Genomic DNA, 27,888 nt, shown 5'->3' with positions numbered 1-27,888 from the left:
TTTATTATTTTAATTGTGCATTTTATATGGTTCTATTTTTTCTCCGTTCTTATAATTTTGTCTTCATAGCCAGACATGTGTGTTGGGTAAAAAAAGGTAGGCCGTGGCTGGCCTGGTGGTGAGGTGTGGGGGGGCGGGGCAAGCATTCGCTAGTTCTAGGGTAAGGTCTCAGTTGTTTTTTTTTTTTTTAAGGTCTCAGTTTTGGACTTAACAGGTGGACTTCACAAGTGGGTCTCAGACCTTCCCGCCTTAGGTGGGAAGGGATGGCTAGAGTGGACAGGAACTGGGTATTTCCCTGGTCTTTGAGAAGGGTACCAGCTTTGACTTGCTTGATCAATGTTCAGTGCTTGTTTTTTTAATCACACATGCTTTAATCGCAAATGCAGGATGTTGCTGAAAAGATTTAATTCCATCCATGACTCGCAACGCCATCCTAGAAGCACTAGCAATCACCAGCTAGTGTCTGAGGTGGAGAAACACGTACAGATGTATTTCATGTATTTTTAAATTTTTAGTCCTCCAACTTTGAAGATGCTACCTTTGATGCTCATGAGGACATGATAGCAACAAAATAATTAAAAGCATCAATCCAAGACCAAAAATTGTACCCATGCCATGGAAACTAATGTCTGTGAAATAAAACTGTGAGGAAAGCCTGGTTATTTGTCATGTTCCCTTCTAAAACCTGTCGTGACCTAGACTCAGCCTCATAAAATAACAAACCCATTTCTCAGGGTTGCTGGGTAGGCTGTCCAGAGGAGCCTTTTTATTCTCTGTCCCAATGATTTTACAGTTCTGTCACACTGCTGAAAAGTTCATTTTAAGGCATCTTTTTTAGATGTTTGTTTTTCTATTTGTAATTATCTCATTAACATTAACATGCAAAATTGGGGCACCTGGGTGGCTCAGTCAGTTAAGCGTCTGACTTCGGCTCAGGTCATGATCTCACAGTCTGTGAGTTCGAGCCCCGCGTCGGGCTCTGTGCTGGGAGCCTGGAGCCTGCTTCGGATTCTGTGTCTCCCTCTCTCCTTGCCCCTTCCCCACTCATGCTCTGTTTCTGTCTCTTTCTCTCAAAAAAATAAATAAACATTGAGAAAATAAAACAAAATTAACATGCAAAATTAAAATCGGTAAAATAAGTGATTTTAAGCAAAATAACTGAAAAAAGATTTGCTTCATATACATGCACATACACAAAAATACATATACTATGTATGTTTTTTTATATCTACTTATATATCTATGTATCTGAAAATACTCATTTCCTCTTCCAAGAAAGAGAAATTAGACACCAATATCTCACAGTTTCAGAGGATCAATACCTTGGGGAGAAGAGTAAAAATGCTTTTATTAGAACAATGACTCACATATTATATTTAAAGTACCTTAAAGCATATTCTCAAATAAAGTTAAATTCTTGAATTTTTAAATGACTTGTTAAGTGACTCAAATAATATTTAACTTGATTTTTATCCTAACTTAGCAAATTGAAGTTACGTTTGAAAAAGATTATTTTCAAGTGCTATTAATTTTAAGTAAACAAAGGATCTTACCCAAATTAAGTAGAATCTAAAAGCAATGAAGATTATGTGTTGTCCAAGAATTCATGCAATTTCTGACAGGTGACCTTAAAAGTTATACGCTGCTATGTAAGCTACATCATGTGTAATATCTAGTTGTACAAAACAGTATCATACAAGCATTTACTATTCTGCTCAAGGGTCATCCCCAAATATTTTACTTACAAACATAAAAGAATATTAGAACAGACATCCTGAGTTCCATCTTTTTTGTCCTCTCATAGCAAAAATCAACAAAACAAATTAATGGATAGCTTAGCAAAATGCAGCCAGCACTGGGGATTCTCCAACTTCTGTGCCTTAGGCAATCTGACAGATGATGTAGTGTGAACACTGTGTTTGCTCTTCTGTAAAATTTACATTTAGAAATTTAGAAACGTAGACAACATCCTTAAGCAGACATGCTACGGTGGCTTCCAGAATAGTGCAAGGCTCTTGGTTGTTGACCAAGAGTGTGATGCCATGCACTTCAGCATGTGCTCTAAGACATTAAAGACAGGCCAGGAGAGCAAAATATTCATGAAGGGGATAAAATTCTGCTTCTCAGGTTGTCTTGGTTAGGAAATGCAAATATACTAAATTATAAAATGTTATAAAATCGTACCAGAAGGCTTTCTAAGAAGTTGGCATATCTCCAGAATTGTTCCTTTAAAATTTTTTTTAAAAACGTTTGTTTATTCTTGAGAGAGAGAGACAGAGAGACAGAGCACGAGCAGGGGAGGGGCAGAGAGAAAGAGACACAGAATCCAGAGCAGGCTCCAAGCTCTGAGCTGCCAGCACAGAGCCCAATGGGGGGCTTGAACTCATGAACTTTGAGATCATGACCTGAGCCAAAGTCAGACGATTAACCAGCTGAGCCACCCAGGCACCCCCAGAACTGTTCCTTTTTAATAAAAATACATCTTAAAAAATATTTTTGAATCATAACAATTCAGGTCAAGATCTAATATATCTGCATCCCCTATCTTTACATCTCCCTCTTGGTACTGTATGGATTTACCATTCAGTGGGAACTTGGTATTTTCTGACATAAGAACTACTTTTAAAATAATATTTTTTAATTTTTAAAAATAAAAATGTTTTTATTAGTCTAAAACCTGTCAATGTGACATAAAAATAATCAACACATTAAAATTGTGAAATTCTAGAGTATTTCAATAATATACATCAATAAATTATTGCATCATTTAACAATATATATTTGTAAATACTGCTTATTCACATGGCTATAGAAGTACAAAATATAATTAAAGTTTAATAAAAGAGTTAATTACTTCAAATAAATATGAAATTAGCAGAATTTAACGGAAGGAAAGTTACTTCAAAAGGATTCAGGCAGTTCAGGTCTAAGTCCATAAATGACATGGTCAACAATTTAAAGGTGTTATTAAGTGATACAATTAAAACCCAAATACAAACATACATAAGTGGTGACTTTGCTTATCAGAGCTATTTCATTTTCATGTCAAGGAGTAATCCCTAAGGAATTCACAGTGATTGAGTCAGAAGGTTCAAAGATGAAACACATAACTTTTTTCTGTAGGAAAAAATTACTTTTAATTTTCTGTAGAAAAAAATTACACTTAATTTCTGTAGGAAAAAATGTATATTTTGAGTTGATTTTTGTGTATGGTGTAGAAAAGAATTCAATTTCATTCCTTTGCGTGTGGATATCCAGTTTTCCTAGCATTTATTAAAGACACTGTCCTTTCCCCCTTGTGTGTTCTTGGCATTCTTCTCGAAACATAGTTGACCAGGTACCCATTATTATATACATATATATATATACACACATATATGTGTGAGTATATGTATTTCTGGGCTCTCTCTGTTCTGTTCTATTGGTCTATGTGTCTGCTTCTATGCCATTACCACACTGTTGTAATTACTAAGCTTTTAATTACCATATTTTCTAATATAATTGGAAATAAATAAATACAATGTCTAAAGTTTTGTTCCTTCTCAAGACTGCTTTGGCTATTCAGGGTTTTTGTGGTTCCATATAAATTTTAGAATTTTTTTTTTCTGTTTCTGTGAAGAATGTCTTTGAAATTTTGATAGGGATTGTATTGAATCCATGTATCACTATGGATAGTATGGGCATTTTAACAATATGAATTCTTCCAACCCACGAACACAGGATATTTCCATTTGTGTCTTTTCAATTTCTTTTGTCAATGTTTTATACCTTTTAGCAACAGATCTTTCACCTATTCAGTTAAACTTATTCCCAAGTGTTTTATTCTTTTTGATGGTATTTTAAATGGGATTGTTTTCTTGATTTCCTTCCTGGAGAGATCACTGTTGCTATAAAGAAATGCAACTGATTTTTTTATGTAGATTTTGTACTCTGCAACTTAATTCATTAGTTCTTTTTTTTTTTTTAATTTTTTAACGTTTATTTATTTTTGAGAGAGACAAGGGTGCCAGCAGGGGAGGGGCAGAGAGAGAGGGAGACACAGAATACAAAGCAGGCTCCAGTCTCTGAGCTGTCAGCACAGAGCCTGACGCGGGGCTCGAACTTATACACTGTAATATCATGACCTGAGCAGAAGTCAGACGCTTAACCAACTGAGCCACCCAGGCACCCCAATTCATTTATTAGCTCTAAGAGGGTTTTACTTTTTTTAAGAAAAGAGTCTTTATGATTTTATACATATAAGATCATGTCATCTGCAAACAGAAATAATTTCACTCCTTTCTTTCTGATTTTGATGCTTTTTATTTCGTTTCTTGCCTAATTGCTCATTCTAGTACTTAATAGTATGTTGAATAGAAGTGGGCATCCCAACCTTGTACTGGATCTTAGAGTAAAAGCTTTCAGTTTCCCCCCACTGATTATGATGTTAGCTGTGAGCTTTTCATAGACATCTTTATTTTGTTAAAGAAATGTCCTTCTCTACATATTTAATTGAGAGGTTTTTTAAATCGTGATTGGACGTTACACTTTGTCAAATGTTTTTTCTGCATCTATTGAGATGATTATGTTTTTGATCTTTCACTCTGTTAATGTGAGGTATCACACTGCTTGATTTGCATATATTAAACCAAATTTGTATCTTAGGGATAAATCCCACTAGGACATAGTGTGTAGTCTTTTTGATGTGTTGTTGAATTTGGTTTGCTAGTATTTTATTGAGGAGTTTTACATCTATGTTCATCAGCCTGTATCTTCCTTCCTTGTGATGTCTTTGTCTGGCTTTGGTATCATGGTGATGTTGGACTTATAAAGTGAGTTTGAAAGTATTATTTTTAATTCTGTTTATTTGTTAATTTGAGTATAGTTGACACACAACGTTACACTAGTTTCAGGTATTCAACATGGTGATTCAACAACTTTATACACTATGCTGTGCTCACTAGAAGTAGAACTACCATTTGTGAGCATACAATGCTATTACAATACGATGGCTTCTGTTCCCTACACCGTACCTTTATTCCTGTGAATGGGCATTCATTCCAAGCAGGAAGTCTGTATCTCCCACTCCCCTTCACCCATTTTTCCCATCTTCACGCTCATCTCCCCTCTGGCAACCATCAATTTGTTCTCTGTATTAATATGTCTGATTCGACTTTTTGTTTGATTGTTTATTCATTTGTTTTATTTTTTAGATTCCACATGTAAATAAAATCATTATGGTCCTCGCAAAAAAAGCTTCTGCACACCAAAGGAAACAATCAACAAAATGAAAAGGCAATCTACAGATTGAGAGAAAATATTTGCAAACCATGTATCATGCAAATCACCATAAGAGATTATTATCCAAAATGTACAAGGGACTCATGTAACTCAATAGCAAAACAACCCCCCAAACAATCTAATTAAAACATGTGTAAAGGATCAAGGTGAAAGAAACATACATAATGAGATTACTCTGAATTTTAAAGTATCTTTTATAGGTTTGCTGTCATGACAATTGAGATTAGATACCTGCCTATATTTAAGTGCTCAATTTCTTTCTATAAACCTAACTACATTTTGAAAAGTGAAAAAAGTTAACATTTAGACTTTTAAAAAGTAGATCAAAATGAATTAGAACATAAATTGCACTCTCCTTTTTTATTAATTTACTAATACTTCTTTTAATCCTGGTATTTTACTAATTTCCTATGGTTGTTTTAATTAAGTCATAGATGTTATTTTTGAGAATAAAATGGTACATTTTAGGAACTGGTTTAATAAAATGTCACTTTATTAAAATAGAGAATATTGATCTTTCTAGTAAGAAAAGAAGATGACGATTTTACTATTTTTAAAAAATTATTACAATTAATAAATCTCAATCTTTCCATGCTTAAATCCTCAGCTTTCATAATAAGAATTTAAATACTGGTGTCACCCTATACATTGTATGCTCCAATACCTGGGTGACAATATTTGCATAGGAATTTTACAATGGTGTCTTTCTAGTAAAATTTACATCAATTTTCCAGTAGCTATTTTCTTTGTATTTGTCTCTTGTCACTGAAAAACATGAATGCATAACACTAAAAAAATCAATGTAATTCATTTTCTAAGCTCTTCATGTCTCTGTGCTCTGATATTATGTGCTATGATAGAGTCCTCCAATGTTTAATATTTGACCACCCCAGCATGTATATAATCAGTAATTACAAGCTTAGTTTATGTCTTTGAAACATTTAAGGTCTCTCAAATATTAAACCACCTTATGAAATGCATCATTTAGAAAAGAGTGCTTATAGATAAAATTATACGAGAACTGGAATTTTCTATAATAGTCACGACTGGCTGTGTACACAGCATCTGATTCCAGCTCCTTCATTCTTACCAGAACCTAATTTTGTTCAGCTAGCTACCCCTGCATTCTACAGCTCAAGTGCCCTGGTGGGAGTCTCTCACCTCAAGTATCATGGTGGAACTTGCTCTTCTTGGGCTGATGGTCTATTTGCTCATGATCGGTTTAGGAAAGAGGCTATAACCTAAGTATGAGAAATAAGATGTGAACAAAAGTTTTCTGGTTGCTTCAGATTAATGTTTTCTGATACGGAGATAGCCTTGGGCTAAAATCATCCCTCTTCCCCAATGGATGCTGTCTGGATGTCATCATTCGGAAATGCTGCAGCTATCATTCTGCTAGGTTAAAGATGAAGGCAGTCCTAAGGCGGCAGAGCAGTGATGGGGGCAGAACAGATCCTTAATTTTCATTCTTGAACACAGGTTACTGAATCAACTAACCTTGAAGCCAGTTCCTTTTTCTGGCTCTTCTCGATATGCTCATATGCGATAATGCTCTTCTGTAAGTTGTTTGATTTGAGTTTTCTGTTAGTTGCAGCCAAAAACATTCTAACTAATAAAGCAGACCTACTCCTGAGCTTCCTTCATTGAACAATGGGAAATGGCCACCCCTGTCTGGTTGGCCATCACACAGTTAGTCAAAGTGATGACCAGAATCAGGGCCATGCCTCCTGTTTCTCAAAGTAGTGTGCTCTTTTCATCAATTTATGCAATAGCTATTGCTTTGAGCATCATGCCATTTATTAATGGCAAATAATTGTTAATCAAGAAGTTATTGCAAGAAGGTGAAGTCAATGACAAAAAAAGACTCAAATTGTAAGGATGACAAAAGGAATAACGGGAAAACTCATTACTTTATTACCCTTAAAGTATTTTGAGGTAGTCTATTATAAAGTGTAGAGATAATCTATTTTTAGGTCTAAGAAATGCAGAAAATCAATCCATAAGAAAATATGTACTAAAGCAGGAAAACTATGTACTTCTTTCTGTCCTCCCTTTCTCCTCCCTGCCCTCTTCCTCTCCCCCCGCCCCCAACTTCCTCCCCTTTCAACCTCTCCTCTCTCTCCCCAGGATAAATTTAGCATGTCTCATAATATGTATCACCGACTCCAAGGAACAAAAAGGCATGAAACAGCCCAGTCAGCTAGAATACCATTCTTATTGTGAGAACTGCTGTTTTACAACACAGACATAACAGCAACTATACAGCTCCTGTAACTTCCCTTAGCAGATGTACAAAATGAAATCTTCATTATTGCATCGGGTTGAACAGTGGCCCCTAAAAGGTATTTCCAAGTCCTAAGCCCTAGATCCTTTGAATGATCCTTGTTCGTTTCCGGAAAGAGCTCTTTGCAGAAGTAATTGAATTAGAGATTTTGGAGGAGATCATCTTGGATTCGGTGTGGGCCCTAAATCCAATGAAGTGTTCTTACACGAGAAGAGCGGAGGGGGCTTGGAAGCAAGGGCAAAGTGGCGACAGCCATGGGAAGGTGACTGATGTGACGCTGCCACAGGCAAAGAACACTTGGAGCCACCAGAAGCTGGAGAAGGCAAGCGAAGCCGCCCCCAGAGGTTTTGTTAGAGCGCAGCCTTGCTGACACCTTGCTATCTGACTTCTAGCAGCCAGGACCATGAGACGATAAATTTCTGTGACTTTCACTACCAAGTTTGTGGCAGTTTGGTAGACCAGCCCTAGGAAATGAATACAACTGCACACAATTATTTGATGATAGCTACCCCTGTTTGTTATAAAGTGAGTAGTCTTAAAGATAAAAATGACTCAAAAAAAATCACAAAACATTTTGTATATACTCCAATTTCTCTAATAAGAAAATAGTTTATGTTTTTTCACATTTTTATTTATTTAGAGAGACAGAGAGAGTGGGGGAGGAACAGACAGAGAGGGAGAGAGAGAATCCTAACATGGGGCTCGATCCCGCAAACCATGAGATCATGACCTGAGCCAAAGTCGAGTTGGACGCTTCACAGACTGAGCCTGATAGTTTCTTAAAAAGCAAGGATACTAGGTCAAGATCTCACAGTTCATGGGTTTGGGCCCTGTGTGAGGCTCAGTGCTGACAGCTCAGAGCCTGGAGCCTGCTTCCGATTCTGTGTCTCCCTCTCTCTCTGCTCTTCCCCCACTGGTGCTCTGTCTGTCAAAAATAAATAAATGTTTAAAAAAATTTACAAAGCAAGGATAACTCTGCTTATCACGACCCATCTAAAAGCATTAAATATGTGTTTTTTTCTTTTTTTTATCGGTGCTTAATCAAATGATCATGCAGCTCCATGACGTGGCTCCCCCAGAGGTCAAGCAGATGGGAGGCGGAGGACATTCACACAAGTGCTCTTTGCCACTGAGGTCTGCCAGTGTCGGGGTCCTGGGGCAAATGCAGTGATACGGTAATAAAACATGAAAAACCATTATTTTCTAGAAAAATCATTTATTGATTTCTGAGGGGGGACCACCACTGAGGCTGACCTGATACGGAGCTGGTGAGATCCTCAACTTTCAGGTTGTTATTCCCTTTAAACTAGGGTATCAGTGAGTAGGCGTGGAGAAAATCATGCCAAAAGAGACAACTGAAAGGTCCAGATGAAAAGTTCTGACAGCTCCAGAGATTTTTGGCTTCTTCTGTGCTTGATTATAGTCTCTATGTAGCCAATAATAACTTAACTTCACTGGTTTGAACACATTATCAGGGAACAGAAAAGCATCACCATAGGGAGCCTACCATCAGCCTGAAAAATCAGTACAAATAGCATTGAAAAGACTGTTGGTGGGACTCGCTCTCTTCCTTATAGCAGAGTTAGGAGGAATCTCCTATCTGACCTTTTCAAACAAATCAAACATCTCTTTGCAGAAACTTCCTCTGTGGTCTCTAATCATAGATTTGTCGGTAATTGTCACAAAGATCTGAAAATTCACTAATATCTGAGCAAGAGGTTATATGAATTGTGCATTTTGGAACTCTGCTCTTGTTGGTGTTTTTTGGAACCAAAACATAGGAAAAGGTACCTGTTGATCAAAGAAGTTCAATGTTAGCTGTGTACATCTGACAGCTAGGAAGAGCTACCACGAATTGACCAAGACCGCGGACCTTCCGTTACGCAGCAGCAGATGGAAAGTAGTACATTACGAAGGTCCAGCACTGGTGGCATGAAAAACAACTGACAACAGCCCTGGAGGCCCTTGCTGTAAAAAAGCTGTTGCAGCTGTTCAAAGACACAAAGCCGTGTTTATGCACAAAATCTGCAGGGGCACGTCAGTCACCCTTTACAAGCGTCACAAGCTGGGATCCTCCTGAAAACAAGACTGGAAAAGTGCAAGAGAACCTGCCTGCAGGTTAAGACCCTGGATGAATAGTTGAAATTATGGCTGTCTGGATATCCCATCAAATCTGGTTCTCAGGCAAGATAATACGGATGCCAAAAGCAGTGCGATGCATCCTTATAGCCTGTCCTAAGTGGTTTTGGAATCCATAGATACATACGTAGCATAGCAAAAATTTTTTTAAAAAGGACAAATTATAATCACAGGTGACAAAATTATCTGACAGTTCACAAGGAAGTTAGATGGTAAATCTGTCCCACTCATAAGCAAAGATGTGGAAGTTCTGCCAGATAAGATTAAGAGTCGAGTTACTTTACATTGTCCGTACAGACCTACACTTTCATATCTACTATCAACAACAAAACAAGTATATGGGTTTTTCTAGTCCGTCTGTATTATTTATAAAACTTGAACAGGTATCAAACGATAAAATAGGATAAGTAAACTCAAAAGACCCAAATTATACCAATTACATTATACCCCCATAATACAACATAACTAAAATTTATAATAAATGGATGATGAAATATTCCACACTTATAAAAGTAAATAACATATTTCTAAGAACATCTGAGTTAAAAGGAAACTATCGGTTAAGTTACAAAATACATTTTAATGAAAATGGGACAGTACACATTAAAATTTGAGACACTAAAAAAGAAATACATGAAAAACATGGGCTGAAAAATACTTTTCATGAATAAAAAAGGTTAAAAACAAAGAACTCAGGCATTCAGTTTAAGAAGTTAAAAAGAGAAAGAGCATTTCAATAAATAAGGAAATAAAAAAAATAATGGCAGAAATCACTGACATGAAGAAAAAATGACAAGTTTCACAAAAGCAAAAATAACAAGTTTCCATATGGAAAGATTAATAAAAGGGATTTGTGACAAGTTAGACGAAAGAAAAAAGAAAGAAGGTGGAGATAAGTACAGCATTGAAAAGGGAAAAACTGAACAAACAAAACATCTAAATATTAATAAGCTTGCAAACAAATGAATACTAATTTGAAAACCTAGATGAAAAGATATATATTTAGAAAAATACTAAATGTCAAAAGGTGGCAGTAAAAAAATTAGAAAACTTAAACAAAACAATACATTCATCTCCTAACAGTTCATTTCTAGACTATTTCATAATTGAGTTTTACTAAACTTGCAAGATATGATTAATCAATATCTTCTGCAAGATATTCTAGAAAAAAAAAAGCAAACATGTTTTAGCTTTCTGAGCCTGGTCTAATATTGATCCTAACATAAGATATGAAAAATTAAAGTTATTTTACTTATTAATGAAAAAAAATCCCAACATGCAAGTAAGGTTTATTTCAGGAGTAAAAGTATAATTCACATCAGAATGTACCCAAATGAATTTCTCAAAATTACAGATTATATGAGAAAAATCACATAATTATCTCAGCAGATAAAAAAATCAAACCACTGATAAAGTTCAACACATTTTATGAGAAAGTAACTCATACACTATCAAGAATAGAAAGGAATTTTCTTTGTTTAAAACATTAAAGAAGAAAAAATACTTCCTGCACAAGCATTAGACACATTCCATTTATTAGTAGCAACTTGGCAGGTATGCTTCTATCGCTGCTTTAAGGTAAATATGTCCTGGAGAATAAGGAAAGAAGAAAAAAAAAAAAAGAAAGAAAAAGACTAGGAAAGAAATAAATGAAACTATCAATATTTGCAGGCAATGATCACTGACATACAGATGCTAACAGAGTCAACGGAAAAACTATTAGAGACAACAAAAGCTTTCAGCAATATTGTCAATTACAGTAAACACAAAAAAACAATGGAATTTCTCTACACTAGTTATTATTAATCAGAAAATAAAATAAAATACAACAAAATACAACAAAATACAATACAATACAATACAATACTACCTTCACAATAACAAAAAAAAAAAACCCCTATGAAGTATCTAGGAATTTTTTTTTTTTGAGAAAAATTTAAACCTTGAAGAGAAGCTGAGTAAAAAGAGGGCATTATATACATGTTCTTAGACAACTGCTAAAGCAACTTTAAGAAATGAGAACCAAATGTGTTGTGGAAGAAATAGCCTACCAAATGTCCCAGCAGAGCGTGATAGCACGGTAACTTTTTAAAACAAGAGGCATGTTAGGGCTACAAGAACAAATGAGTAGACAGCACAGAATAGAGAAATCGGAGAAAACTGTGTGTGTTGTGTGTAATATATGTCACCATAGTAACTATAAAGATAAAAAAAAGTTTAATAAATGGGCGAGTGAAAACTGACCCCTGAATATTTAAAAAAAAATGAAATTCCTAATTCCATATACAAATCTGAACACCAGATAGATGAAAGGCAAAAATACTATAATGTTAACTGAATAAAATGTAGGATAATATCTTTCACGATGTGTGGGGTGGGTTAGTATTTCTTAAGGAACGACTAAAGCCAAACTCGCGAAAAATTTGAAAACATCCAAATTTGCAAATTTCTGTTTAATGCAAGACTCCACAAAGTTATAGACAGATGACAGAGGTGAGAAATTATTTACCGTGTCTAACCCTGAAGTAATCTAATATTTAGAAGAGACAAAGAAACCTTACAAAACAGCAAGAAAAATGCAGGAACTCTGGTAGGAAAGTGGACAAACGATATGATTGGGGAATTCCTGGAAGAATAAACATCGAAAGCAAACAGGCGTGGGGAGAATTTTTCAAATTAATTGGGAATAGAAAAACACATGGTAAAACACAACTTCATATCGATTTACACGCATCAGACTCAGAGAAGTCAGTAAATAATGGAAAGTGTCCATGGGAATGCGAGAGTACAGAACCCTCACACACCCAGTAGGTGTGAAGAATGGAGAGGCATTCTGGAAAGTCACAGGTAGTACATATTTAAGTATTCATATAGCCTTAACACAATGATCTCATTCTTTTTATATGTCTCAGAAAATTTCTCATGTTGGGTCATAAAAACACAGTACAAAAATCTTAATTATGGTATTGTTTGGGATAATGAGAAGTTCTAGCAACCTAGTTTCTGTTACTAGGAGAATGGAAAAGTAAAATATAATGGGTGGAAACTATAGGGTATCACGTAACAGAAGCAAGTGGCAAAATGGACACATAGAAATGCAAATGGATCTTAAAAGCCACAACGCAGCATGAATAAAAATAAGAAACACAGTAAGTTAGAATAGAATAGTACTTAAGTGAATTAACAATGTAGTACATGTTCAAGAAATCAACAGTATACATTTGTAAGAATCCCACAGTTTCCCATGAAACTTATTATAATTATAATGATGATCTTTAGAGGAGGGGAGATAAATGGGGTTAAGGATGGGAATAAAACAGATTGATCAAATATTGCAGAAAAGGATGATGATAGCAGCCATCAAGTAATACAATGAACTCAATCTGCAGCTGAGTCTTATTATACCTGAAACAGAAAGAGGAAGGAGGGAGGGAAGAAAATCCACTTCCCTCAAAAAGAAGTCAACTGAATGATGATGTGTGAAATTCTAGCAAGTCAACCGCTATTAACAATTATATGCCTATTACGATTTACCCGGGCTCTGATTTGTCTTCAGCCTGGCTGTCTATGGCTTGGTATATGATACCACTTAACATAACTAATGGGTACAATTATGTTCCTCTAGTAAAGGACACAGAGTGGAAAAGAGTATTGGTATGATCATTAATATATATCCGTCCCAAAGAATACAAAAAAGCTGAAGAACACTATGGTTATTTTTCTAAGCTTATGAGACCAGTTCTAGGTGTGCCCTATTAGTTAACTACCAATCATGTTTAGCTAAGGTTTACCTATATACCTATAGCATCTAGACATGATATCCAGCATTATTTACTCTTTTTTATTTAAAATAAAAAAAATATAGTTTCAAGTACTGAAGAACTCAATTAACAATGACTGAAATCTTGCGGATGCAAACTGTGGCCTATGGGCCAAATCTGGTCTACCGTGTATTTTTGTAAGTAGAGTCTTATCAGAACACAGCCACAGCCATTTGTTTATATATTGTCTCTGGCAGTTGGATATACTCTAAGTGCAGAGTTGAAGAATGGCAACAGAGATCTTAGAATCTGTAAAGTTTAAAATTTTTACCATCTGGCCCTTTACAAATAAAGGTTTGCTAGACACTGATTTGAACAAACAGTTCAAACTTTTCACATAAGAACTCTGAGGTAGGCAGTTGGTCCAGTGGTTTGATGATATTAGAAGAAGCATCTCAGGGCCAAATATTTGTCCTACCCTTCTCTGTTCTCTTATGCTCATTTCCTCATGGGTGCAAAATGGTGGCTGCATTTCCAGCCATCATGTTTTCAATTTAGGAGAAAGGAATAAGGGACATCGCTGGCCATAGCAGAAAATAAAATCTCTTCTGTACCTTTTAGCAGGCTTAAATTTGTATTTCAGTAGCCAGAAAGGGACCTTCCTAACCACAGGAAGTATGAAAAAGTGACCATCCAGTTTTCCCTATCTCTATGATGGAGATGGGAAAGGAAGAAGTGAGTTACAAATGGGTGTTGAATTAGTTAAACCCCATGCCTGAAATGTCAAGGTTTCATCATGTTTCATTTCAAATACAATGTCTTTAATGTTTATACCTCCTACACATTATGAGGGAACAGTAGCTCTCTCACTTTGCCAACCGAAAAATTCTTTCCCAAATTAAAAATACAATGAAAATTTACATGATACACTGAAGTTAGATCACAACACAGCTACTCCAGGTGTACCTGACCTATCACTGGAACTTGTTAAAGGCAGTGTTTTCTCCAGCTGGTCACAGAGGAGAAGTCTGAGAGTTAAAGCTTCAAAGAATTCGTTGTGCCACTGCTGTGTTGGGGAGGGAAAGAACCACATGTCAAGGATTTCAGGTAGTCTCTAGCACTAAGAGTGGTCCCTTCTTGACCAGCCAATAGGGTAACGGGGGCATCAGTCATGCAGCTGAAGGAAACTAAAGTCACCAACCATATTAGGCACTTGGAAGCAGACTTTTCTCTAGAACCACAAGACAACTCGGTCCAACTGACTTCAGTGCCCATGAAACCCTCAACAGAAACACCAGCCATGCTACACCTGTGCCCTACAGAACTGGGGGCTCATAAATAGGTGTTTTTTCAACCCCTGAATTTGTGGTAACTTGTTACACAACAATAGAAAATGAAAACTGTGCTATAATTATTGTTAGTGATTGTACTGCAACCTTTGGGGATAATGATGAGTCCAACTATATTGGTTTTTGCAAAATGGAACTGGAATAAAAGATATAAAGGTTGACTTTTTCGACCACTATCAGAGTTGGCTGTACCAGCTGTAAGCCTAGGAGAATATCATGGCCGCCCCGAGCTTAGGGGGACAGCTTCCACTACCCCCAGACAAACCTTTTACAAAAAGATAGAAAGAATCTGGAAATTTCCAGGTATGGCAAATCATGTTAAAATATAATCTAGTACACTGGACATGTAAATCTGATTAACCTGATTAAAACAGATTCTGGAAAAGGAGAAGTAGGAGAAAATAGATGCATTTGTAAGCAAACATCATCTCTCTCATTCTCTCTGTCTGAGAACAAAAACAAATAAACAAAAAAACAACAAAACAAGGAAGCAAAAAATAGAATTTCCCTGGACACTGGTTAGCAAGAATTCAACCATTTCTTCAGGAGGTCAAGTTATGTGTGACAATGATTGTGAGTAGAGCAAATGCAACTGTTCTCATCAAGACAAGCAATTTCACCAAATTTCAAAACCCACCGTTCCCTAAATGAAGAACCTGTTCTCTAATCAATAAAATCAGTTTAGTGACTGCTACTGATTCGTAATCTTGGGTTGTTAGTGGAATCTTCAAATTCTGACATTGTTTTTTGTACAAGTGTTACATGGAAAAAGGCTTTAATATTTCTAAATATTATGCGCATTAAACTAAATACGAAACACCATTGCTACTAATAAAAGTTTCTAGGTAGACATTTATAGTGAGGTACAATATATTAATTCAGGAATGAATCCTCACTGAAATATTTTTCAACTTGTAAGCTATAAATGAATATGCATTCATTACTTGTGGTATAATATGTGATTTTCCATGAATGGCAGAAAAATAATTTGCCTTCAGTGACCATTACGCATTAAGCGTGTCTCCTGTTACATCTGTCAGATACTGCACAATTAACCAGACTCTGGGTAAAAAAAGGGATGTTTCAAAACTAAAAATGCATTGATGATATTCCGAAATAATAAAGAGAATTGGATCTAATCCATTAAATAAATGTAAAAATGCTTCAGAAATGATGGAGATAATGTCATCACAGAGTTGTGCTATTGAATATTCTTCCTCAAATTACTATCTGATTTACCACATAAAATGACTGGTTTGAAGTTACAAGTTACGTTATCAGGCAAATTAGTCTCAAAATTTTTCTAAAGTTGGTATGAATTATTTCCCTGGTTTCAAAGATACAAAATCTGAGGCAGAAATGACTGGCACAATCATAGTTATTTTACAAGTTACATAGTGTCTTACATGAAATTATCATCTCACTTTGTGAGCTATGGTATGACTTGCATTTTACGCACAGTAGAGTGAGGGAAAGATATTATTTAAGTCATCTTATGTGTGTTTTTTTTTTTTTTTAGGTGTAGTACCATTGTGGATGACTGCCTCACACACAAACGGATAGTTTTAAAAAGTCAAATAAAGACAGTAATTTTGCTAACATAAATCATATTTCTGTATACTCTAAGTCAAGTCCAGATCAGTCTTATGGATATTTTCTGAGTCTGATTCCTTCTCAGTGAACCGATATCTGTTGTGGAGTAACGAGTTATAAACAAAAACCCTGATTACTGAGTGATCTAGTTTCCATGGCATCCTTCAACTGCCCAAAGTGATACTTATTGGAGATATCTTAGATGTTGTAAAATTTTAATTGAACTCGATTCAATATAACAAAGATTAAGTTTAACTCTGAGAGTTCCCTATTCGTCTTCTGAGATCACAACTTTGCTGATGCCCTCCACGTGAAGCTCTTACCACCTGGTCTCTCTTGCTAATTTTAGAGCCGTCCACTCACGACCCACCCATCTCTGTCAGAGACATAAATTACACAGGGGGTGCATCATGTCTTGGGCATTTCCACCCTTCTTTTCCTCCTACATAAAATGCCACGTTTCATATTCCATTTCTTTAAGTCATCTTTCAGTGACTAACATGTGATCAGATAATATGAATAAACCAGTAAATAAATGATCAGGGGTTCATGTGTGACTGTGTCAAGAATCAATGTGTATGTTAATAGCTTAGTCAAAAAAATTGAGACTTCTTCAAGATAAGAGATTACAGATGGATGAATGAATGAATGGATGAATAGATGAATGAACAACTGGGTAAGACGCCCTAACGCGATCAAATGATTACCACTCTGGGAACTTCCAACAGACTTTCCAGAGACACCAAGCCTTTAACACACCTCATGTCACACCAAGTACTGTGCTCATCCAAGTACAGCTACCGGAATCAAAATGAAAGTGTTCCACATAACACACTATACACACGTGCTGTTGACACATTTACCTGTAGTTTGGCTCCTCTGTTTAAGGGTACACTGTATCTCCAGGTAGGATGCCTTCAACTTTTCCCCAAGTTTCTCAGATGCTCGCTTTACATAAAGATAAATAATGACAACTCCAACCAAGAGTAAAGCAGATAGAACAAAATGATGTTTTCAATGTCAGGTTGTAGGGGATTCAGAAATAAGATTCATCCCAATACAGGCACTGATTTTCTGGAGTCACGTAGTCCTCATCACTGGAAATTCACACAGTTCTATCTTCATTCATTCTTGTCAGGAATTTTATTTATACTTTCCTCCCTACAGACAGCACTCATATTTATTTTATTAAAATTTCTATGAACTGTTTCTTTTTCATCTGCTTAGAAAATTAAGGAAAATTTATTAGCTGATTCTATGTAAATTGCTTTAGTTCAGTTTTCATTGAGGATAAATTTGTTTTGAATATCTGTTATGACAATTATATACAGCTACATTTCCAATCCTAATGCATTTTTAATAACTTCCTTCAGCAGCCAGTGATTTGAATTTCAAATTTCTTTCTAGCAAGAAGTAAAAAAAAAGTATATACCATTTTATAGCAGTTTCATATAAAAATTGATTTATGCAGCAAGATCTCTCTCACAGTAAACATATCAAAAGTCTAAATGGGACCATTAATACTCATAAGCTTTATAATATGTATGTTCCAGATAGAGTATAGGACAAAGTTAAAGTTGGGGAAGAAGTAATTCTGTCCTTAGCTATTTTTCATAAAGCCCCTCACTAAGGTTGGAAATATATCACTCATTTGATTACTTTGATTTAGTGCTATTGAGCACTGTCGCAGATTGTGGGGCCTATCAAAATAACTGACCAAGCACAAGTTTGAAGTATTTAATAATTAACAAGTAGAGCAATTGGGGAATCCATATTAGTCTACTTTAAACTATCTCGAAAATGAAGATTTTGTTTTACAATTCTGGAGATCTAATATTTGAATTGACCATTAATTACTCAAAGGAAAACAAAGATTTTTGAAGTGTCAGCCTTTTACATAAAGAGATCTCCCTTTATTTAACCAGACCATGAGAGGGAACTGAGAAGTTCACAGCTCTCCAAAAAAAGGATTCATAATTCTTCTCAGGGAAAAAACCATGGGAAGGGATGGTTCAGTTTTTGATTTTGCAGAAACAAAAGTATAGGTCAGGATAAAAATATCATGAATATGTATTTGTAACTGCTCATTTGCCTTGATGGCTAGTTGTTCGGGGCTTGGACAAATTAACACCGTCTAACCTCTGGGGTGGTGTTTTCGGGAACAGCAGGATGGTAGTTTTCACAGTTTTCTTGTCGGGAAAATAAACAATTCTTTCTTTAGAATTATTAAAACTTTCAGTTGGGAAGTTCCAGTTAAACAGTCTTGATAATCACTATAAAGGACTTAAATACTCTTCAGGATTTTAACATTTCTTTTACTAGCATTTCCTCCTTCAAGGGCCACTTTACATAATTTTCTATCATTTTTTTAATTAGTCGTTTTTTTTTTCCCATCAAGTGTCAACTTTTTTGATTTGTTAACTCTTGATGAACTTAGATTTGAAATCCCTGTAAAATACCCTGAATGTCACAAGACTGGTACCCAAGTCCACGTCTTTCAGAGGAAAGAGTTTCGTTTCAACTGATCAAGCTTTCACAGACACACATTAGTACACACCCACCTTAACGTCACCATCCAGTAGCTCTCCTGGGCATTTTCAGTGTAATCTGCCTGCAGTTCTAACTGTTTAAGGAAAAATATCTATCTGAATGTGCTGTAGAGACACCTAATCTAACAGGCCAAGAAGGCCTTCTCTTCACCACTGAAAACTGCTCCTGTGCACAGGGTTCCTGTCTCTGTCACAGCATGACCACTCATCTGTCGCCCAGTCTGGAAAAGACAGCAACTCGTACTCCCCTGCCGTTTCTCCTATAGCCAGTCAGTGAAGGCTTGTGATTTTTACTCAAAGTCTGCTCTTCTAGTCTTCCCCATCTTCATGAATTTCACCATCCTCCTGTCTGTTGCTCAAACCCAAACTCAGGAATCTCCACGAGTCCTAACCTTTCACGAAGACCCAACATGGAGTCCCAAAGCACATCCTGTCAGTGTCCACACATCATATCCAGAATGCATCCTTCCATCTCCAGCTCCAACAGTGACACCTGTACCCGAGTCACCGTCACATCTAGCCTAGACTGAAAGGGCTAACACCAGAGCGCCTGGGTGGCTCGGTCATTTAAGGTTCTGACTTCAGTTTGGGAGTTTGAGCCCCAAATTGGGCTCTCTGCTGTAGCACACAGTCTGCTTCAGAGCCTCCCTCTCCCTCTGCCCCTTCTCCACTCCCTCTCAAAAATAAAAAAACATTAAAAAATGGCTAACATTTACTAAAACTTACTATATGCCAAGTAACTAGTTGTATACTTAGCTATAAAATTTAATTTGTTAATAATATCTTATTATACTTAATCTCATTTTATGCCTATAGTACCACTTTTTTCCTTACAATAACCCTTCTTTGGGTTATAATTGGTTATACTATCATAATCTGAATCTAAAAGAGGAGACAAATTAAGTGCGTAAACAGTTTATGCAATTTCCCACAACTGTTGAATATGCAAGCTAGATTCTAGAGTCTACAATCTTACCCAGTGCGTAATGTGGTTAAGTGGTTTTTATTCCAGCTTGATTATTGAGATATAATTGGCATATCACATTGTATACGTTTAAGGTATACAATGTGGTCCTTTGATACATGTGTACATTGTGAAATGATTACCAAAATAAGGCTAGTCAGCATCTCCCTTCTCCTCTGGTCAGAGGATAAGATGAATAAGTTCTGGAAATTTAATGTGCAGCATGGTGATAACAGTTAACGATACTGTATTATACACTTGAAAGTTGATAAAAGAGCAGATCTTAATGTTCTCATCACACACACACACACACACACACACACACGAGATTAAGATTCTTGATCTTTCTCAACAATTTATTTTCCAGGGTGATCTTTCTCCTTCTTGAGGATTCTGCCTGAGTCTTGAGTGCATGGACTCTGGGTTCGCTGGCTGAAGAGCATCCTGCATTGACCAGTGGACAGGGGTTCTGACCAGGAATCCAGAGTATAGACTTTGCTCAGCCTTTCAAAATTTTATTCAAAAACTAAAGGTCACAGACTCACGTTTCACAACTTTGCAGTTTTTCACAAAGTCAGGTTTAAAAATATTGCCATGATCACAATCTTAATACAAAATACCAGTGTAACTTTAGACTCCAGATAATTTTTCACGTAGAAAGAATATGCACACTATCTTTGATACTCTATCTCCAGTAGTCTTCAAAAAAGGCATGTAAAGAACACGTACACATGAGAAAACCAAACTCCCGTGAGCTAGTAAGTGGTTGGGCAGGAACGTGAGCTTGGATTCTCTGACAGTAAATCTATACTAATATTTAGAATACCTCATAGAGAGTTAAAGAAATTCAAATGTTACGTTCTCTGATACGTAGTTTCAAATAGAGTAGAAATTGCTGCTAGTTACTTGTGTAACAGAGTTGGTTAGTCCATTAGTGTAGAATAATCCATTTTTAAAAGGACTTTATCGTTTAGAGAATTTTTAAGTTCACAGCAATACTGAACTCAAGGTACAGAGATTTCCCTATTCCCTCCCCCTTTAATAACATCTCACCCCAAAGTGGTACATTTGTTACAAGTGATGAATTTACTTCGATGCAACATAATCACCCCAGGTCCATACTTTATGGGAAGATTCATCCTCAGCATTGTACATTGAGTTTGGACAAATTTCTGATGACATACATCCTGCATTATGGTATCATAGAGGACAGTTTCTGTGCTAGGTCTATTTATCCCCTGCCAAGTCCTGGCAAGCACCCTATTTTTAATAAAAGGAGGAATTAGACCATATATCACATAAAATAAATTCCACAGAATCATTACATCATTCAGGGTAACTACTCTGTACTACCAACCATGAGAAATTAGATGTTTTACGGGGCTTATTGAAGCATTTCGGCAACAAACAAAACTGCTTCACAGTTCTGAGTTCTGACCGGGAATTCTGACCATCTAATTATCAAATACTTACCTGTGTTTTGATGTTATCACCAAACACAACGCTAGGTAGCAATTTTAGTATCATTCTAGGGTTGTTTCCTACATACTTTTAATTCTTGGTAAATGGATATTTCATTCATGGAATGTGTGGCTACATCTCTACACATCAACATATTCGATGATCCTTTCCTGTTAAAGCCATCTAACAGCAAATACTATGTACATTAGCAGAGCCATTACACTGTTAATGCCAGCCTCGAAAGTTTTATCTCCTAAATATTGCCCACAGTGTAAATCAAAGTAACAAATGCACAATTAACCTGAACAGAGGGAAAATGCCTACTCAGCACCTTGGGAAATGATGTGGTTGAATTATGAGTCATCTCATTTTGCAAAGTAGCAATAAAAATGAGTCTTTCATTTTGCAGAGGAACCACTGGCATTTACAGCAGATGATTAAAATAAAGGAGAAAAATAACTTTTGCATTTTATCTGAACAGGGACATTTTATCCTGGTTGTGCATTCTGCCTCTGCAGATTTCATCTATCAAAAGAAACGTCTCCATGAGTCGTTGCCAAGGGGTCCCAGTTATTCCCCAGCGATTCCAAACACAGTGACTTACCTTATGGAAGTTTCTGAAATACGCTGCCTTTTCATCTGGAAATTTCTCCAGCCTTCTGGGTCCTTTACTAGAAGCTTTCTTGAAAACCAACCAGCATCGTCTGAAAATCTGAAAGCAAATGAAGGAATCTTATTATCTACCTTTCCGCATGAGTTTTGTAATGTCAGGAATTTACCTATTCAGTTAACCCGTTGGAAATAATTTTTGTTAAATGTACTGATAGAACATTTTTTGAGTCTAAACCAGGTTATTCATCAATATCACAGCAAACTTTTAAAAACACAATATTTAATTTAAAAATGATATTTTGTGAAAAGATTTTATGGTTTGAGGTTTTCAATGCGCTGGCTTCAATCGTTTTTAATCTAATAAAATCAAATGGTGTCAATATCGCATAAAATATTTATCTCAGCGTGCCAGTGACAAACAATTTTGTTTTCCATGAGTCACGATTCATGAGATCAATGCACTTTCCTAATGCTCTATTTTCTATCTTTCAAATATCAGCACATTTAAAACTGCTTATCTTGTAGGATTTGTTTGTTTTAAAAGCCCAAACACTCATATATTAATTTAGAAAGCAGGAAGATAGGTGTTTTTATAATGGAAGCATCTGTTTTACTCTTTTATACCAGAGAGTAACCGGTATCTGTTAAATGCTTATTATGTGCAATGCATCTAAAAATTTATATACACATGTAATCCTCATTTCTACTACATGAGGTAGGTTTTCTTCATTTTAGGATAAAGACAGTGACAGTGTCAGGATTTGAACACACCTCTGTCAGAACACACATCTCTTCAGCTTTGGTAAAAAAAACAGGACTAGTAATTACACACCTACAAACCATCATTCCTAGGCTTTGCCCTTGTTTCATAGGACTAATTAATATCGGACTGTTAGCCCGTCACCTGATGCCCACTCTGTCACCCTCCCTCCCCAGGTATGTTTAAAGCAAAGTAATAAAATGAGTCTCCTTTCAGTGACTGGAGAGTTCTAGCAAGGCAAATGGGCCACAATTTTATTTTTTAGTTTTTTTAAGTTTATCTATTATTTATTTTTGAGAGAGAGAGAGAGAGAGAGAGAGCACAAGCGGGGGAGCGGCAGAGAGAGGGAGACACAGAATCCGAAGCAGGCTCCAGGCTCTGAGCTGTCGGTGCAAAGACCAAACGTGTGGCTTGAACTCACGTTTGATCTCACTGTGAGATCATGACCTGAGCCGAAGTAGGACGCTTAACCGACTGAGTCACCCAGGTGCCGCTGGCCACAATTTTAAATTTCAACATTTAGCGCAGTTTTGCTGGAGTATACATTCTCTATAGCCCTAAAGAAATGCACAGAAGAGGGGAGCCTTGGTGACTCACTTGGTTGGACATCTGACTTCGACTCAGGTCATGATCTCATGGTTCATGGGTTCGAGCCCTGCATCGGGCTCTGAGCTGACAACTCAGAGCCTCGAGCCTGCTTTGGATTCTGTGTCTCCTCTCTCTCTGCCCCTCCCCCACTCATGCTCACACGCTCGTTCTCGCTCTAAAAAATGAATAAATGTTGGAAAGAGAGAAAGGAGAAAGAAAGAAATGCACAGAAGGAAGCATCAGAGACTTAGATCACTGTATTTCTCTTCTATTTCTTTATTCAAACTGTAAAGTTGCTACACTATGCTTTTCTTCTTTTTCTTCTATTCTTTTCTTTTCTTCTTCTTCTTTTTTTTTTTTTAACTAATACTGGCCAGATAATATAATATTTTTTGGAGCGTGCGTTGTTCATTACTGGCTAGAAGACAGTGTTTCCCATGTTACAAGGTACTCTTTGACCAATCGTGCGGAAGATCTCTCCTCAAAACAGAATAAACAGAATATCAAGGCTCACACTTCCACTTGACTCTTGCTACCTTTTTAGCTCCTTCCTAGTAGCTTCAAAAAGCATCTGAAGGACACTCCTGAGCTTCGGCACATGTGCACGCGTCTCTCCTTCTCAACCTGCCTGAGATACACCTCCTGTGTCACAGGATTTCTACCCACATACCTGGAAATAAGATGTCACATCACCCCCCTCAGATCTCCTGGTATTCTTCTTACACACTTGGGGTTAGCACATTGTGTTTTAGTTACCTATGTATTTGGTGGCCCCTTACTGATCTCCACCCTCACAGTAAAATACTATAAAGCAATTGTGAATATTGATTATAATATAATATCAACATGTGGTTTATTTAGCTTCAACTCAGTTCTCCATGGGTTTATTCAGCATTATAGATTCTGTTCTTTAAACTTTAGAAAGGTCTTTATATTTTAAGTAAATTTAAGGTAATGAATTTAGAAAACACGAACATACAAGAAAAGGCAGCTTGGTATCGTGGAAGATAAGTAAAACTTTGTGTTAGTTTGCATACTTGGGAGTTCCCTGGGTGAAATCTGGTCAAGGAGAGACCCAAGAAAGAGGCAGGCCACCCCAGGTCGGTAGGTGGCAGGTTTACTGAGCAAGGGAACTCATATACTAGGCTTATCTTGGGTGGCCACAAGGTGCTGAATCTTAAAAAGTACACAGAGAAGCCTTAATGGGGTTCAGTCACATATTCAGTCCAGATGGTCTCAACAACACATTGCCTGTTCAAGACTGTGCTTGAAATGCTTCTGCTTACAGGTACGGTGGAAGGTGCCCTCCAAGGACAGGGTAAGGTGAGGAACCTCTGACTGCTCCGGTCCAGCCCTCAGGTCAACTGGTGGTAGCATCCTCACAATGACCTCTCCCAACATGTTGGAATCCAACAGATGGATTCACATCATGGCTCTGCCATTTACTAGCTGTGCAACCTTAGACTAATCATTCCATGTCTCATAAAGAAGGGACCTCATAGGACAGAGGGAAGAGTCAACAAGATGAGCCCACATCCTAGTGCACAGTAGTTTCCTAACAAGGTCAGCTCCTTTAACTTACAAAGTAAGTGCAATTTGCCACAGAGGACAAAGCCACACATAGGGACACTTTCTTTTACTAACGACACATAGTTCTAACAAAATGCAGAATCAGAATATTCAGATCCAAATATTCTGTGGTCAGAACAATTAGAGCACCATATACAAATTTTTAAAAAATAAAAATAAACACGTTAATGATCTCTGAATCTCGGAATGCGGAACCATAACGACTGGACTTGGAATTCCAACTCGATCCCTTTTGAGAGCCATTGTAACTTCTGGGCAAGTCACTGAACCCTCTAAGCACGTATCCTTCTCTTGGCTGGTGGAAAATAATGCCTATAACATATGATTAATGTGACAGTGAACAGAAACAAAATATACAAAGTTCACGCCTCTGTAAGGCTGCAGAGGAGTCATGAACTAACAGAGGGTAGTATAATGCAAAACTGATAAAAATACCCTTAGCAGCAGACTTCGTTCAGCACATCCATAACCATTATGGATATTTATATACATTATAAAAAGCATTGCTTGTAACAACATCCTTTTAAAGGTCTCAAATAATTCCAATAATTATGGTTATTATATTATATATAATACTAACAGACAAACTAAATTCTCTGTTGAGTGCAAGTGAGTTCCTGTTAATTTCACAATAGTTTGAATACTATTAACCTATATGGCTATTTACATTTATTATTACACAGCTGAATGAAAGAGGAAAAAAATGCATTCATTTACTCTCTTCCTAAAATTACTCCTTCCACAATACAGTGTGAATTTTTGCCCAGAATGAATCATTTCCCTCAGTCATTAGTATAAGTCCCACACATTTGTATTGGGATTGAGGGTATTTTACTGCAATGCCCAAGAATATCATTCTTTAGCCAGAACATCTTGATTTTAGTGCATATACTGCTATTTTTTAAATGCCTGTCTTGCAGAAGTTATTTTAACTTCTCTAGTATCTAACTTCCTTATCTATAAATTAAGACCAATATACCTCATGAAGTTGCTATTTGAGGATTTACAAAGATAACCTGCAGAAACTGTCTAGAATACGAGTTTGTCACATTGTCCACACTCTTATCTGAAACCCTTGGGTTTTGAACACCGCTACGAATTAAATTGCATCTCTCCTGAACTCTCACGTTGGATTTCACACCCTCAACGCGACGGTATTTGGAGATGGGGCCTCTGAGACGTAATCAGGTTTAGATGAGGTCATGAGGGTGGGCCCCTCAGGAGGGGGTAAGTGCTCTTATAAGAAGAAACCCCACAGAGCTTGCTTTGTCTCTCTCTCTCTCTCTGTGCTCCCACATACAAAGAAGGAAGTCATGTGAGCACACAGAGAACTGGTGACCATCTGAAAGATAGGGAGAGGGCTCCCCAAGAACCTGACCATGCTGGCACCTTGATTTTGGACTTCTAATCTCCAGAAGGATGGGAAAATAAGTGTCTGTTGTTTAAGCCACTCAGTCTATGGTATTTTGTCATGGCAGTCCAAGCTGACCAAGACAGATACTTTAAGATTTTGTTTTTATTAGCAGAAATGGTGGTGGTTGGTTGGTTGTGGAGGTATCTGTAGGAGTAGTGATATTGTGGAAACGAAAAAAAAGTTACATGAATCTGAGTAGAAATTTGAGGGATTAGAGCAGATCAATAAAAATATAATTGGCAAAATGAGATGTATATAGAGTTTCAATATGATTTCTATTTATTAATAGATTTAGAATCTTAGTGAGGCAGGAAACTCTCTTTGAAAGGAATTGAGACCAGATCCCTGGTAACATGGTTTCTGTTCCTTCCTATGGAACAATGCTTTCCCCTGTACCCTTTGCGCTTTATTGCTCATAGCTCTCAAGCCATGATGATGTCAAATAAAGCCTTATGATATTCATGGAAATACACAAACACACTCACTGACTGCAATGCCCATCTTGTGTGACTACAGTTATTTTCCATTAAAATGTCAAAACGAGTTAAATATGAGTTGGAAAGCGTAAGTGTTTCCATTTTGGCACTCTGTATTGCTATAGAATAAATCTGGTAATGAATAATAAAAAGAGTGGATATTTTCAGTAGTATCTTGTCTATCTGCTATTACATTAAGAGATACAACCACATAAAGCTAAAAATTATTGTTAAAGACTTGATTTAATAAACTGTTTACCAAGCAGAGGCCCTTAAATTATCATTTTCTTATTTTGGAATAATTTTAGATTTACTGTTGAAAAAATGGTACAGAGAATTCCTAAAAAGACTTTACCCAGCTATCCCTAATATTCACATCCTAAATAACCATGGAATGTTTTTCAAAACTAAGAAATTAACATTGGTAAAGTACTATTAACCTAAACGACAGAGTCTATTGAAAAATCACCTGTGTTTCCACCAATATCTTATTCTGTTTGGGGATCCAATCCAGGACACCACATTGCATTTAGTTGTCCTATCTCCTCAGATCCCTCTGATCTTTGATAATTTTTCAGTCTTTTTCTTTTTTTTTTTTTTTTTTTTTGGTTTTCATGGTCTCAAGAGTTTTGAAGACTATTGGTCAGGTATTTTGCAGTGTTAAAATTAATACACAAAAGTCTCATTTAAAATGGAGTCAGGAGGAGGGCACCTGTTGGGATGAGCGCTGGGTGTTGTATGGAAACCAATTTGACAATAAATTATATTTAATATAAAAAATAAAAATAACAATAAAAAAGTCTTCCCTAAAAAAAAAATAAGTACATAAAATGGAGTCAGGAGGCCAGAACGGGGAGCACTCACTCACCACCACTCTCAGTCACACACCTCTCCGGGAAGAGATGCCCCTTGCAAATGCAATACTGCTTTAACATTCCAATAGGAAGAGGAACATTTCCTTCCTTGCCAGGCAACCCAGCCCACGAGAAGTTGGTACCACCCTGGACCCTCGCTTTCCTTCAGTGGACCTTTGTCTCCCTCCCAACGTCCTCCATTTTCTTTATAAAA

The 27,888-nt window shown here is 36.6% G+C and overlaps 1 protein-coding gene across 1 annotated transcript in view; it reads right to left on the bottom strand.

Moving 5' to 3' along the window:
- Positions 1 to 27,888, bottom strand: part of DOK6 (docking protein 6) — a 368,796-nt gene that overhangs the window by 231,672 nt on the left and 109,236 nt on the right. Inside the window, exon 2 of the mRNA XM_043559069.1 lies at positions 21,985 to 22,092. Within this exon, the coding sequence (XP_043415004.1) occupies positions 21,985 to 22,092 (108 nt within the window). The remainder of the gene's footprint in view (positions 1 to 21,984; positions 22,093 to 27,888) is intronic.

The sequence above is a fragment of the Prionailurus bengalensis genome, chromosome D3 (assembly GCF_016509475.1).
Source record: "Prionailurus bengalensis isolate Pbe53 chromosome D3, Fcat_Pben_1.1_paternal_pri, whole genome shotgun sequence".
Taxonomy (NCBI): Eukaryota; Metazoa; Chordata; class Mammalia; order Carnivora; family Felidae; genus Prionailurus; species Prionailurus bengalensis.
This window is presented reverse-complemented; position numbering and strand designations above follow the sequence as displayed.